Here is a 14006-nt window from a genome sequence, read left to right as displayed (position 1 = left end):
GCCGTATCTTACGCCAATAGGGAGAAGTTTTTCTTTATACCATGAGTCGGGTGTGTTTTTACCTCCGCGGCGGAGGCTCCACCGAACTCCTGAGGCCGACATACCGAACCCCTAGGGTTCGATCGAAACCAGGTTAAGAACCACTGTTCCAGATGGATAATAATTTGACACAGGCATGTGATTTTTCCGTCTATAGTCCGAAATCTGTCTTTTTAATTTTTGTAAAAATTACAATAATATTTTTCGTTTTGCTTACTTTTTTTCGACCTACAACGTGTGTTAAAATCTTGATCCGTCACTTTGCAATACCTGCCAACAACTACGGTTTTTCCTTAATAGATACGTTTTTTGATAATCCAGTAGTTGTAAACTATGGTTTTCCATTAAAAATGTTTAACTTAAAAACTCCACGGGCAGGGGACAAACTATACGGGAAACATCAATGATGATTAGTTGGTTTATGTATTAGAACATCTATGAATGGTTGGTTTACTATAATGAGTCACTATTGGTTAAGATTTGGGCAAAACAGTAGGGACTGGCTAATCAGAGCCAAGATAGGGCAGGTCATGGAACCAGGAATGGAAATCACAACAGACATCCCAAATGACGAGAAAGTCGGAGAAGGGAAGCGAGAATAATGAAGTGGGCGATTTATATATTAAAAATAATGGCAGACTTAAAGGGAGCAAGGAAGCCGGTAACCAGCAGACCAATCGATGATGTAAATATAAGACGCAGGATTGATCATCAAAATAGTTTGTCTTTGTTAGCACTCATAATAACAATATCACAAATACTTGTTAATATTCAAGTCACCAAATGTAGATGTAATATTGTTGGTGCTTTTTGAATGGTTATTTATTAAGTTTTATGGCCAGAATAATGGAGCTCCCATTGGCTTCACTGTAAGCATACTTTTATTTACGTTAATTAGAAAAGTGCTATACAAGTATAACCCATTTACCATTGATTTATTATTTAGAATGCATTTAAAAAAAATCTGTCCTTTGTGATGTCTTTCATAATGATTGTGAACGATAGGCAAAATTCCCCAAAAAAGTGCAGTTTTCTTTTAAGAAAGTAATTTAAAAAACAATTAGCTAAATATTCTTTTTCAGTGGTGACTTTTTTAATCCAGCAGATGGCGGATGACCGTTATGAAACACTATTACAGTATCAGCGCATTGTCAATACGTATATTGAGTGTTCCAGACACTCACTAAGTTACAGTAACCCATCACTGTTGTAGACTATATTTTTAATTTGTTGCTTGATATGCAGAACTGAATGTAAATAATTGTGTGGAGTTTGCATGTTCTCCCCGTGACTGCGTGGGTTCCCTTTCGGGTACTCCGGCTTCCTCTCACCTCCAAAAGCATGCACCTGGGGATAGGTTGATTGGCAACACTACTGTAAATGGTCCCTAGTGTTTGAATGTGAGTGTGAATGTTGTCTGTCTCTCTGTGTTGGCCCTTTGATGAGGTGGCGTCTTGTCCAGGGTGTACCCCGCTTTCCGCCCGAATGCACCTGAAATAGGCTCTAGCACCTTCGCAAAACAAGAGACAAGCGGTAGGAAATGGATGGATGGATAAAGAATCAAAAATATGCAATTTTATGGATGTGCCCATCATATGATTTTTTTTTTGCTATTTGTGAGGGGTTTTGAATTTTGACTCCAGTAAATAGTGGGGATATGCTATATTGTGCAATGTAGAACAAATATTGTCTTGTTTTGTAAGACGAATTTGGAAAAACTACCATCCTCTTTTGTAGTTTTGCTCCACGAGGAAGGGAACCCAGCAGTCAGCTGAAGTTCTGGCTAAGGACACACAGTTTATCATGGCATTTGAACACAAGCAAAGGTGCATACACACTCTACTGAAATGACACATTCATGCATACAACAACGCTTGAAGATATGTATTTGCTTAAGTTAACCTCATTACTTGACCTTCTTGACCCACAGGTTGAAAAAATATGCAGAGGCCATTGTAGATTCAAAATTGAGAGGTGAGTTTTTTTTCGATCAGGTGAAAGATATGTAGAGTTTATACTTGGCTTCCAGTTAATTAAAATCTGTTGAAACAAAACAACAAATTTGAGGACTTAGATCAGGGGTAGGGAACCTATGGCTTTAGAGCCAGATGTGGCTCTTTTGATGACTGCATCTGGCTCTCGGATAAATCTGAGCTGACATTGCGTAACAAGATAAGTAATGAATAATTCCACTTGTAATCACGGTGTTAAAAATAACGCTCAAAATATAAAAAATTCTCATGCATTTTGAATCCATCCATTCGTTTTCTACCGCACCTGTTCAAGAAGTTGCGTTAATGGTAAGAAGTTATGTATTTATTATTGGTTAGTGTGGGGCTTGCCCTCCTGGGAGTTCTTCAGACCACCAAGCACAGACAAGAGAGCCTGTTTCAGGGTTACAATATTATTTTATTTTTCAATAAGTCTCTCAGTTGCTTCCTAGCAATTGTCTTTTCCTCTTTCGTTCTCTCTCGCGTTCTGACTCCAGCCCCAACCCGGTCTCTCCTCCTGGCTGCTGCTTATAACAGAGCGACAGGTGATTAGATAACAAGGCAAAGGTGGGCCATCTACCCATCTGTCGCTAATTTCGAGGCCGATCATGGCAACACCCCGCTTCGCTGCAGGCCCTCAGCCCACGCCCCCTCCACAGTTAGCTTCAGAATAACAATATTATTACAAAGAATAAGACACCTATTATACTCTAGAAATGTTGGTCTTTTTTAAAAATGCACACATTTAGTGGTTCAGTGTTGAAAAAATGTTTATATGGCTCTCACGGAAATACATTTTAAAATATTTGGATTCTTGGCTCTCTCAGCCAAAAAGGTTCCCGACCCCTGACTTAGATACTAATATTCCTGACAGTTTTTTTTTACAAATATCCTTCAAATTTGTACAGAGACTAGTAAATGTATAATACATTTAAATCTATCATTTTCTCAGAATGAATTATCTGTTGTCCACAGTAGTTTTGGTATGATAATGTGTGTTTATTATAACAATGTTTTTCATATATTCGGTGTGCAGATCTTGTGATGCTTGGAGTCGGGTACCACCACGCTGGTGTTGATGTGTCTGACCGAAAACTGATAGAAAAAACCTTTGCTCTGGGAGACCTGCCTGTCCTTTGTAAGACAGAGTTATGTAACGCCGCCATATTTCCATGAATAATAATCTACATTGTTTTGAATATGACTTCAGAAGCAGCGAAAATGACATTGACAGTCCTTTCCGCTCAATGTATCGCAAACACCAGGGGTGTCCAAACTTTTTCCACTGAGGGCCGCACACTGAAAAAGGAAAGCGTGCGGGGGCCATTTGGATATTTTCTTTTTCAAAAGCAATACAATAATTATTGTAGACCTTAGACAGGGGTCCCCAAACTACGGCCAGCTAGCGTCCAAAATCCGGCCCGCGGGAAGTCCCAAGTTAAAAAAAAAATATATATATTTTATTTTATTTTTCATTTTTATTTTTTAAAATCTGTCTTTTCTAATCCATTTTACCTGTTGTGTCTCCTAGCCGCTCAGTCAAATCATATTGTCGAAAAATGCATTTTCCCATCGATAAGTTGACATCATCAGCGGCAAGTGCGCGCTCTTTCAGTCAATTAGTGCGCGAGGAATATATATATATTTATGTGTGTGTGTGTATATATATATATATATATATATATATATATATATATATATATATTTATGTATGTATATATACACACACATATGTGTGTACTATAAAAACAGTACCACTTTTTATATTTTCCTTTGTTTATTTTTTATTGTAGCAACATGGTGGTTAATGTTTTGGAGACTTGTGTATGCGTGTGCATGTTAATATATATATATATATATATATATATATATATATATGTATATGTATGTATGTATGTGTGTATATATATATTTATATATATATATATATATATGTATATGTGTGTGTGTGTGTGTCTACTATAAAAACAGTACCACTTTTTATATTTTCGTTTGTTTGTTTTTTATTGTAGCAACATGGTGGTTAATGTTTTGGAGACTTGTATATGCGTGTGCATGTTAATATATATATATATATATATATATATATATATATATATATATATATATATATATATATATATATATATATAAATATATATATATATATATATATATATATATATATATATACACATATACATATACATACATACAGCCCGGGCCGGGCCCCAGCCAAATTGTTCTAACCCAATGCGGCCCCCGAGTCAAAAGGTTTGGGGACCACTGACCTTAGAGCTCCCAGGGACCCAAAGGATTTCAGTCATTAAAGCAGGCCTTTGCAATTATTTTGACTCGGAGGCCACATTTAGAGAAAAAAATGTCTCTGGGGGGCCGTTATATCTATTTTTAGGAACACTAATACAAAACTTCAATGTCTGATTGAATGCTAAAAACGTTATGACAGACCGCCTTAAAAACGTAATGTAATTTTACATTTTTCTTTGAACGATAAAACACTGAATATTGACAAAATATGAATGCCACACCCCCTTTCGATCGACATATTTTACAATCAAGTGAAACGCAACAAAAATACAACAAACAGTGAAATACGAACGCAAAATTCACCTACAATCTGATACATCACTAAGCTTTAGAACTTTGTTGTGAAAAGCTCTTTCCGCGTCTGTGGAAACGCTTCCCGGCCACACTGCTTGGTGCCTCGTCTGAGCTGCTGTGACGAAGATTACCATAGTAACTAATTAGATTACCATAGTAACTGGTATATCATCCATAAGCGCAGATTCCAACCATTGAAATACTTTGTATAGTTCAAGACTTACCGTTATTAGAAAACATCAGCTGAGATAGGCGCCAGCGCCCCCCGCGACCCCGAAAGGGAATAAGCGGTAGAAAATGGATGGATGGATCACTACACATCATAATGGCCGCTAAAGTTTCCATTTTAAAAATCTAAAAAAATGATTTGGGAATGTCCGGCGGGCCAGATGTGGCCCTCGGGCCTTAATTTGCCCAGGTCTGCATTAAAGTGTTAAAAAGAAGTCAGGTGATATTTGTATTACTTTCAAAGCTTAAATATCTAAAGATCAACTCCAGATCTATCCATTGACATAAAAATGTATTTTTTTGTAATGGAAGCCCTGAAGCGACACCTTAAGGCTTGTCTAAAGTTTGTTGCTGATCACATGTACAAAGATAAGACCTTCTGGAGAAAAGTTTTGGGATCAGATGAAACAATAACTGAGCTTTTTGGCCACAACACCCATCAATATGTTTGGAGGAAAAAAGGCGAGGCCTTTAATCCCAGGAACACCAACCATACGGTCAAGCATGGTGGTGGTAGTATTATGCTCTGGGCCTGTTTTGCTGCCAAGGGAACTAGCGCCATCTAACAAGATCCTCGGGTGCTGTGAATGTCAATCAAGTGACGTTGTAGTGAAGATTGATGATCGCTAACTTTAAGAACTATTTTTTTTAATGCCTGGCTGGGGATAGACTGACAACCTCTGCGATGAACCGGTAGCTCGCGATCGACCTAATGGACACCCCTGCTCTAGATCAACTTCAGAGCTAGCCGTCAATAAAAAGTTTATATTTTGTTTTTATTGTTCTATGCTTTTTTTGTAAAGATACAAACAAATAGATAATAAAATGTTTTTATTGCAAAAACACAAATCATAGAGTATTTTCCCTATTTGATGTGAATATTTTGAGCTGTAATTAGGTTAATAGGGTTGGCGTGGCTCGGTTGATAGAGCGTGCCAGCAACTTGAGGGTCGCAGGTTCGAGCCCAGACTCCACCATCCTAGTCACTGCCATTGTGTCCTTGGGCTTTACCTCCCTGCTCCCAGTTCCACCCACTCTGGTTTAAATGTAACTGAGATAACTATGTAAAGCACTTTGAGTCACTAGAGAAAGCGCTATATAAATATAATTCACTTCACACACTTTAATAATTCATAACAACTTTGATTTTAATTTATTATTATTTTTGAACAGTGACAGTTTTACAGTAAAAAGCAGCTTGCATGGCAGCTTTGTGTTATCAGTGTTAGTTAGTTTTCATGTTTTTTTTGTAAGAGTATTTTTTTTATGTAAACACATTAGCTGCGGGACGTAAATGGCCCCCAGGCCGGACTTTGGACACCCCTGGCATTCGCTGTGTAATTGGCAGATTACTTTTTGATAATACCTGAAACAGACTGCTGAAGTGGTGGCTGTATTTCAGCTTTCATTTCTATGGTTCCGGCTTTGACAACTGACTCGGTGTGTGTTTTCTGATCCTGTAGTTACCACGCGCACTCTAGCCATGGGAGTGAACCTGCCAGCTCATTTAGTGGTGATCAAGTCCACCATGCAGTATTCTGCCGGCTCCTGTGAAGAGTACTGTGAGGCTGACCTGCTGCAAATGATAGGCCGAGCTGGAAGACCACAGGTAATGTGACCAACATCTGTTCCAGTGGTGTGCGGTCTCTGCTGGCCTAACATAACCAGAAATCATGATCATAATTAAAGATACAATCATTTTTAATTTACCTGCCCTAAATATCTAAGAGTATTCGTATTCTCCTTCATGTAATATTATGTTCCTTCCAGTGCTGTTGTTTTTAGTTTTAGTTTGTATCCAATCAAAACTCTGCGAGCTTATGTTGCCATGCTGTGCGAAATCTGCCTGAAGCTTTCAGAATCAACAATGCGGGCGTCCGTGTGCTGTAAGTGAACGGGGACATACAGTTGGTAGACAGTTGCGATAGCCAATCAGAGTTTGAGAGTATCCATTCACAAGTTTCAAAGTAGCAGGAAGTGTTGCGTCGTAGCCATACCAGGATAGCAGAGAAGGAGAACAAAACGTTGATTAGGTGGCAGGTATATATTTGTAAGGCCATTTTCAAGAAGGATATTTAAAGAGATACCACATCTTGTGAGACGATCTTGGCCGACCCGGGAAGCTAGCTCAGCTGTTCTGGCGATGAAATGGGGAAATGGCCGCCATTTCCACTCGAATAAGCCGACGACGAGGGGTACCACTGGCTTATATGGTGTTGAATAGGTGCTACAAATTGTGAGTTCAAATATATATTTTTTTACTCTTAATATCTTTTTTTGCAATTTTGATTTTGACAGTACCACATGAGATATGTTTTAATAGCTGATGTGTTTTAATTGATTTTTGAGTGTGACAGAAAATAACCCATTTTCTACACTGTTGATGTGATTCGATTGATTGATTGAAACCTTTATTAGTAGATTGCCCAGTACAGTTCATATTCTGTACAATTGACCACTGAATGGTAACACCCCAATAAGTTTTTCAACTTGTTTAAGTCGGGGTCCCCGTAAATCAATTCAGAGAGGTGGGTAGAGTACCCAGAAATTGTACTCAGGGAAGAGTACTGTTACTTTAGAGATTTATTACTCAAGTAAAAGTAAGGAGTAGTCACCCAAATATTTACTTGAGTAAAAGCAAAAAGTATGTTGTGAAAAAACGACTCAAGTACTGAGTAACTGATGAGTAACCTGTTCGTTTAATGATGATGGCAACAAATAATGCACAAAAACATAAAAATAGCCAGAGCCAGCAATATCTCTTAAGCAACTAAAACAATGATGTATATTAAATAATAATACATTAACATTAAAAAAATAAGGCAAATTGAGCTACAATAACTTAACAGCACCATAGGCTCAGTAGGCTGAGATTACAAAGGAAAATAACAAGTTAGCCTTTACGCAAACCATAAACTGATAGGTGTGGGCTGCACCTGGGAACACACTGTGCACTTCTGATTGGTGTTTCTATGCATGCATGCGTGTGTGTGTGTGTGTTTGTGTGTGTGTGTCTATGAGGCTGCAGTGCGTGAATAAATGTCCCCACACGATGTGCATTTGACAGTGATTCATAGCAGGGAAGCTAACATCAGCCTACAGTCACAGCCAAAATATCTATTAACGTTACTTACTGCGACGTGCTTCCTCAAATTTGACGTTGAGTTCATGTAAGCTTAAGTTTGTTGTTGTTTGCCGCTGAAACCTTATGTGCAGTTAATCATGGGACCGCCTGGCTCTGTTTGATTGGTGAAACGTTGTCAAACCTCACCAGTGACTGCATTTGATTGGTGAAACGGAGTCAAACGTCACCAGTAACTGTATTTGATTGGTGAAACGGAGTCAAACGTCACCAGTGACTGTATTTGATTGGTGAAACGGCGTCAAACGTCACCAGTGACTGCATTTGATTGGTGAAACGGCGTCAAACGTCACCAGTGACTGCATTTGATTGGTGAAACGGCGTCAAAGGTCACCAGTGACTGCATCTGATTGGTGAAACACAGGCATGCGGTAGATCCTACTTTTAAGGTCCGTCTGTCAAACCAAAACAAACAAAGCGTGCATTAAGAGATCGATAAAAATCAGTAGCGAGTAGCGAGCTGAATGTAGATAAATGGAACGGAATAAAAGTAGTGTTTCTTCTCTATAAATATACTCAGGTAAAAGTATGTTGCATTAAAACTACCCTTAAAAGTACAATTTATCCCAAAAGTTACTCAAGTAGGTGTAACGGAGTAAATGTAGCGCGTTACTACCCACCTTTGTCAATTCATGGTAAAAATTAATTGCCCAGTAGGGCGTAAATGTGTTCCCGTATAGTATTTCTCCAGCAATGGTGATGTGGTGACATAAATGATGGTATTTTGAGAGGTACTCACAGAAGTCGGACATCACCGAAGGCCTACGTGGGAAACGCACGGCCTTTCCACTGATCTGTTCAGATATTCATCACACTACAACCCTGCTTCTCAATACTTCATCTTTCTGTTGCTAAAGTTTGACACGTCGGCCACAGCAGTAATCATGACCAAGATGCAAACCAAAGACAAGTATTTGAAAGTGATGAACGGGGTGGAAACTATCGAAAGCAGGTGTTGCCTCCACTCTTGACTAAAGTGCTACAAGTGACGGAACTACATCTCGTGCTAAAGGTGATTTGTGACAGTTTGCACAGTCATCTGGTGGAGCACCTCAACGCTGAGATAGTTCTGCAAACCATCTGTGACGTCAACATGGCCCTGGACTGGATACGCTCCACCTTCCTCTACATCCGAGCACTGAAGAATCCAACATATTATGGTCAGCATTATAAACGCAAAGTGTCTGGGGATTTTTAAAGTTGTTGAATAATATGTAGCCTTGAATAACTAAATCTTAGGTTAGGTTTATTTTGAACATGTTTAAAGTTTCGCTACGATACAAATGTATGCAAAAAAAAAGCAAGTGTATGTGATGTATCGTGCACCTTAATTCTCATTTCAGGCTTCTCTGCTGACTTAGACAGATGTGGAATTGAAGCAAAACTTCTAGGTGGGCTTTTACTTTGTTTGAAAATCAGGAATGTTTTATCGCACTACTTTCTATAGCAGGCCTGGGCAATTATTTTAATTTGGGGGCCAAATTTAGAGAAAAAAAGGCGTCTGGGGGCGGGAACACTAATACAAAACCTCACAAGGGGCGGTATAGCTCTGTGGCCGTGCCAGGAACTTGATAGTTCCTGGTCCGATCCCCACTTCCGCCATCCTAGTCACTGCCGTTGTGTCCTCGGGCAAGACACTTTACCCACCTGCTCCCAGTGCCACCCACACTGGTTTAAATGTAACTTAGATATTGGGTTTCACTATGTACAGCGCTTTGAGTCACTACAGAAAAGCGCTACATAAATATAATTCACTTCACTTCACACTAATGTCTAATTGAATGCTTAAAAACGTCAGGACAGACCGCCTTAAAAAACAGAATATAATTTTTTTTTTTTCACTGAATGAGACACCCAGACTGTACTTGAAAATAAAGAAGCTTACAATATTAACTATGAAGGATAAAACACTGAATATTGACAACATGTGAAGGTCACCCTCCCCCCTACCCATCCACATATTTTACAATCAATCGAAACCCAACAATAATGCAACAAACAATTAATATGAACGTGATGGGTAAAAAACCCCAAAAAAACCTACAATCTGAATTATCCGATACATCACTAAGCTTTACAACTTTGTTATAAAAATCTCCTTCCACGTCTGTCCCTGACACCCGCAATTCAGACTCTGGAAACACTCAATGTGTTTAGATGACCATAGTGACTAATTAGATGACCATAGTATATAATTAGATGACCATAGTAACTAATTAGATGACCATAGTAACTAGTATATGATGCAGATTCCTAGCATTGAAAGACTTAAGTATAGTTTAAGACTTGCGGTCATTAGAAAACATCACTGCACATCATAATGACAGCAACACTTTCCATCTTAAACATCTAAAAAACATATTTGGGAATGTCCAGGGGGCCAGATTGAAAAGCTTAACGGGCCTTAATTTGCCCAGGTCTGCTCTATAGAGTTTAAAATCAATGTATTCTCTCCTTTTGTAGAACTCTGTCTGAAGAATCTCAACTCTCTGTCCACTATTGGCTTGATCACTATGGATGAAGATGTCAACATTAAACCGACAGGTAGAGATAACTATGAGGAAATTTCTCTTTTCTGACCCTTAAACGTGGTTACAAGTTGGGATACTTGTGTTAAACGGTACAAAAGTGTCAAATCATGAGGTTCATGCATTTGGACGCGAGGCTGCAGGTTTTGGATGCCACTGAATGTGGTGTTGCGCAGTTTGTAACAGTGTTAAAGTTGTTTACACGGCCACCTTCAGTGTGACCTGTATGGCTGTTGATCAAGTATGCCTTTCATTCACTTGTGTGTGTGAAAAGTCATAGATATTATGTGATTGGGCCGGCACGCAAAGGCAATGCCTTTAAGGTTTATTGGCGCTATGTACTTCTCCCTACGTCCGTGTACCACTCCGTACAGCGGCGTTTTTGTCATAAATTTTACTTTTTGAAACCGATACCAATCATTTTCAATATTACATTTTAAAGCATTTATCGGCATTTCTAGTATTTATATTATTCACAGGTGAATGATGCTGTGTAATAGACTCTATTTGTATTATTCACATGTGAATAATGCTGTATTATAGACTGTATTTATATTATTCACATGTAAAAAATACTTAAGTTTTTTTTTGTGAGCAAACTGTGGTGCTGAATTGCAATAATGTACTTTCTATTCTATTCTAACCTGGATTCACATGGATCGTAGAAAATGTAAAAAAATCAAGGGGCCGCACTGAAACAAATTGAACCTTGTTCAAAAGGCTCGCTACCTGGAAAAATTAAGTTCCATTGATGGAAATTATCCACACAAGCACATACGATGTACAAGAGATTTAAGTTAGCTGCCGCCATTGTCCAAGTCAAACGTGTATATATTTCATCAACAGAGAATTTCTGAACGCAACGTCTGTCAAGGCTCAGTGTCCTCCTTTTAAATTGCACTTTTATCTCCTGTGTGTTTGAGATGTGTGCCCAGCCTCATTTCATAAGGTTTCCCCCCAAAAAACAAGCCTGTTATTGCATTTAAATTATTTTATCATTGTGTTACTGTTTTGAAAGTACTACTCATTCATTTTTTTTGCTTACCCAAGAGTAAAACTAAATAGACACAATGCTTTTGTCCAAAATACTGTATGTTGTCTGTCGTCCCCAATTAGGTTGGCTAACACTAACATCCTACTAATTGCTTTGATTCAAACTTACCAGTGAGAAAATGCTGTGAACACACCAACATGTGCCAGGTGATGGCGTTAAAAGTTATGTTTGATATTCTCACGGCTGCTATTCAGGCTATTCATAGTCGTTTATTAGCTCACCAGCCTTAGTTCCTTAGGCAATACTTTCACGCTGTAATCGAGACAGGTCTCGCCAAATCCTCTTTTTCCTGAAGCGATCATGACCACAATTTTGGTAATTAATGATGCCACACCATGTTTTGAACTGGTTAAAAAAAAATTACAAAAGTAATGCACTTTAGGGGAACTGAGCTTTTTTTAGAATTTTGCCTGTCTTTTACAATCATTATGAAAAATTAAATAGAGGTAAATAAAAGTCTGCTTACAGCAGAGCCAATGGGAGTTTCACTATTCCTCCCATAAAATCAAATAAATAATCTTTCAAAAACCGCCAACAATATTCCATTTACATTTGGTGGCTTGAATATTAACAAGTATTAGTGATATTGTTACTATGAGTGCTAACACAGACAAACTGTTCTTGGGATGCAACTCAATATTCTTCTTCCTCCAAACACGACGAGTTGAGTTTATACCAAAATGGATACTTGGATGATACAGCAGAGGATTGGGAGAATGTCATGTGGAGAAGAATACTGAGTTGCATCTCAAGAACACCATACCTACATGGGGGTGGAAACATTATGCTTTGGGGCTGTTTTTCTGCTAAGGGGACAGGGCGATTGATCCGTGTTAAGGAAAGAATGAATGGGACCATGTATCGTGAGATTTTGAGCCAAAACCTCCTTCCATCAGTGAGAGCTTTGAATGGTTGACCAAATACTTATTTTCCAGCATAATTTACAAATAAATTATTTAAAATTTCTACAATGTGAATTCCTGGATTTTTTTTTCACATTCTGTCTCTCACAGTTGAAGTGTACCTATGATGAAAATTACAGACCTGTGTCATCATTTTAAGTGGAAGAATTTGCATAATCGGTGGCTGACTGAATACTTTTTTGCCCCAGTGTAACACAATTGTCTTTAATTCATTATTACTTTTTGAGAAATGACAGTTAAAAAAACAAAATTCACTAGTTAAAGTGTTGAAAATAGATCCTACATATTTTTTTTTTCACTTTCAAGGCTTCTAGTCTCCATCAACTTCAGTTGTGACATTGTTCAGTTTGTATTATTACCGTATTTTTCGGACTACAAGTCGCAGTATTTTTCATAGTTTGGCCGGGGGTGCGATTTATACTCAGGAGCGACTTATGTGTGAAATTATTAACACGTTACCGCAAAATATCAAGTAATATTATTTAGCTCATTCACGTAAGAGACTAGACGTATAAGATTTCATAAGATTTAGCGATTAGGAGTGACAGATTGTTTGGTAAACGTATTGCATGTTCTATATGTTATAGTTATTTGAATGACTCTTACCATAATATGTTGCTTTAACATACCAGGCACCTTCTCAGTTGGTTATTTATGCCTCATATAACGTACACTTATTCAGCCTGTTGTTCACTATTCTTTATTTATTTTAAATTGCCTTTCAAATGTCTATTCTTGGTGTTGGGTTTTATCAAATAAATTTCCTCCCAAAAATGCGACTTATACTCCAGTGCGACTTATATGTTATTTTCCTTTTTTATTATGCATTTTCGGCAGGTGCGACATATACTCCGGAGCGACTTATACTCCGAAAAATACGGTATATATATATATATTTTTTTTTTATGCTCTTATTGTGTCACGGTCCGCTATGCGGATCGTTTATTGTTTTGTCGTTTATAGGTTCTAATGATGTTTAGTTCTAGACTCGGTAGATTCTTTTTGTGCACTTCCTGTTTTGTCTCGTTTCCATGGTTTCGTCATTTGTTCACCTGCTATGGCGTCAGGCACACCTGTGTTCTAATTATTGTTTGAGTATATAAGCCTGCGTTATTCCTTAGTTCATCCTTAGTCCATTGTTTGCTTCACGCAACAAGTCACGTTATGTATTCTGTTCTATGTCTTTCCATGTGCTAAGTTCCGCCTTAGCTTCGCGTGCGGTCAGCACGTTATATTTTTGTACTTTTTGTCTCCAGCTAAGTTTAGCATTAGCTTCCCGTGCGTAGGCACGCGCTTAATTTTTCCATTTTTGTGTCAGTGTTCTTTTGTTTTATTATATTAAAAACAAGTCTACCTGCAATCCTGCTGACTGGTCGTTGTGCATCCACGAAGTGGCAACTCCGAGCAGCAAGTGCGCCGCAACCCGTGACATATTGTCCAAAAAACAGTGTTTTTTATATGGCAAAAACACAGTGTGCAATATTTTCCATAAAAAATATT

At 38.1% G+C, this 14006-nt stretch overlaps 1 protein-coding gene across 1 annotated transcript in view; it reads left to right on the top strand.

The window, feature by feature from the left end:
- The window catches only part of hfm1 (helicase for meiosis 1), a 53658-nt gene that overhangs the window by 17076 nt on the left and 22576 nt on the right, over positions 1–14006 (top strand). Inside the window, exons 12-19 of the mRNA XM_061921093.1 lie at positions 1777–1865; positions 1970–2013; positions 3067–3168; positions 6323–6468; positions 8859–8953; positions 9028–9161; positions 9345–9392; positions 10465–10545. Of these exons, the coding sequence (XP_061777077.1) occupies positions 1777–1865; positions 1970–2013; positions 3067–3168; positions 6323–6468; positions 8859–8953; positions 9028–9161; positions 9345–9392; positions 10465–10545 (739 nt within the window). The remainder of the gene's footprint in view (positions 1–1776; positions 1866–1969; positions 2014–3066; positions 3169–6322; positions 6469–8858; positions 8954–9027; positions 9162–9344; positions 9393–10464; positions 10546–14006) is intronic.

Source organism: Nerophis ophidion, linkage group LG14 (assembly GCF_033978795.1).
Source record: "Nerophis ophidion isolate RoL-2023_Sa linkage group LG14, RoL_Noph_v1.0, whole genome shotgun sequence".
Taxonomy (NCBI): domain Eukaryota; kingdom Metazoa; phylum Chordata; class Actinopteri; order Syngnathiformes; family Syngnathidae; genus Nerophis; species Nerophis ophidion.
The sequence above is the reverse complement of the archived record's forward strand: the minus strand, read 5'-3'. Positions and strand labels throughout refer to the sequence as shown.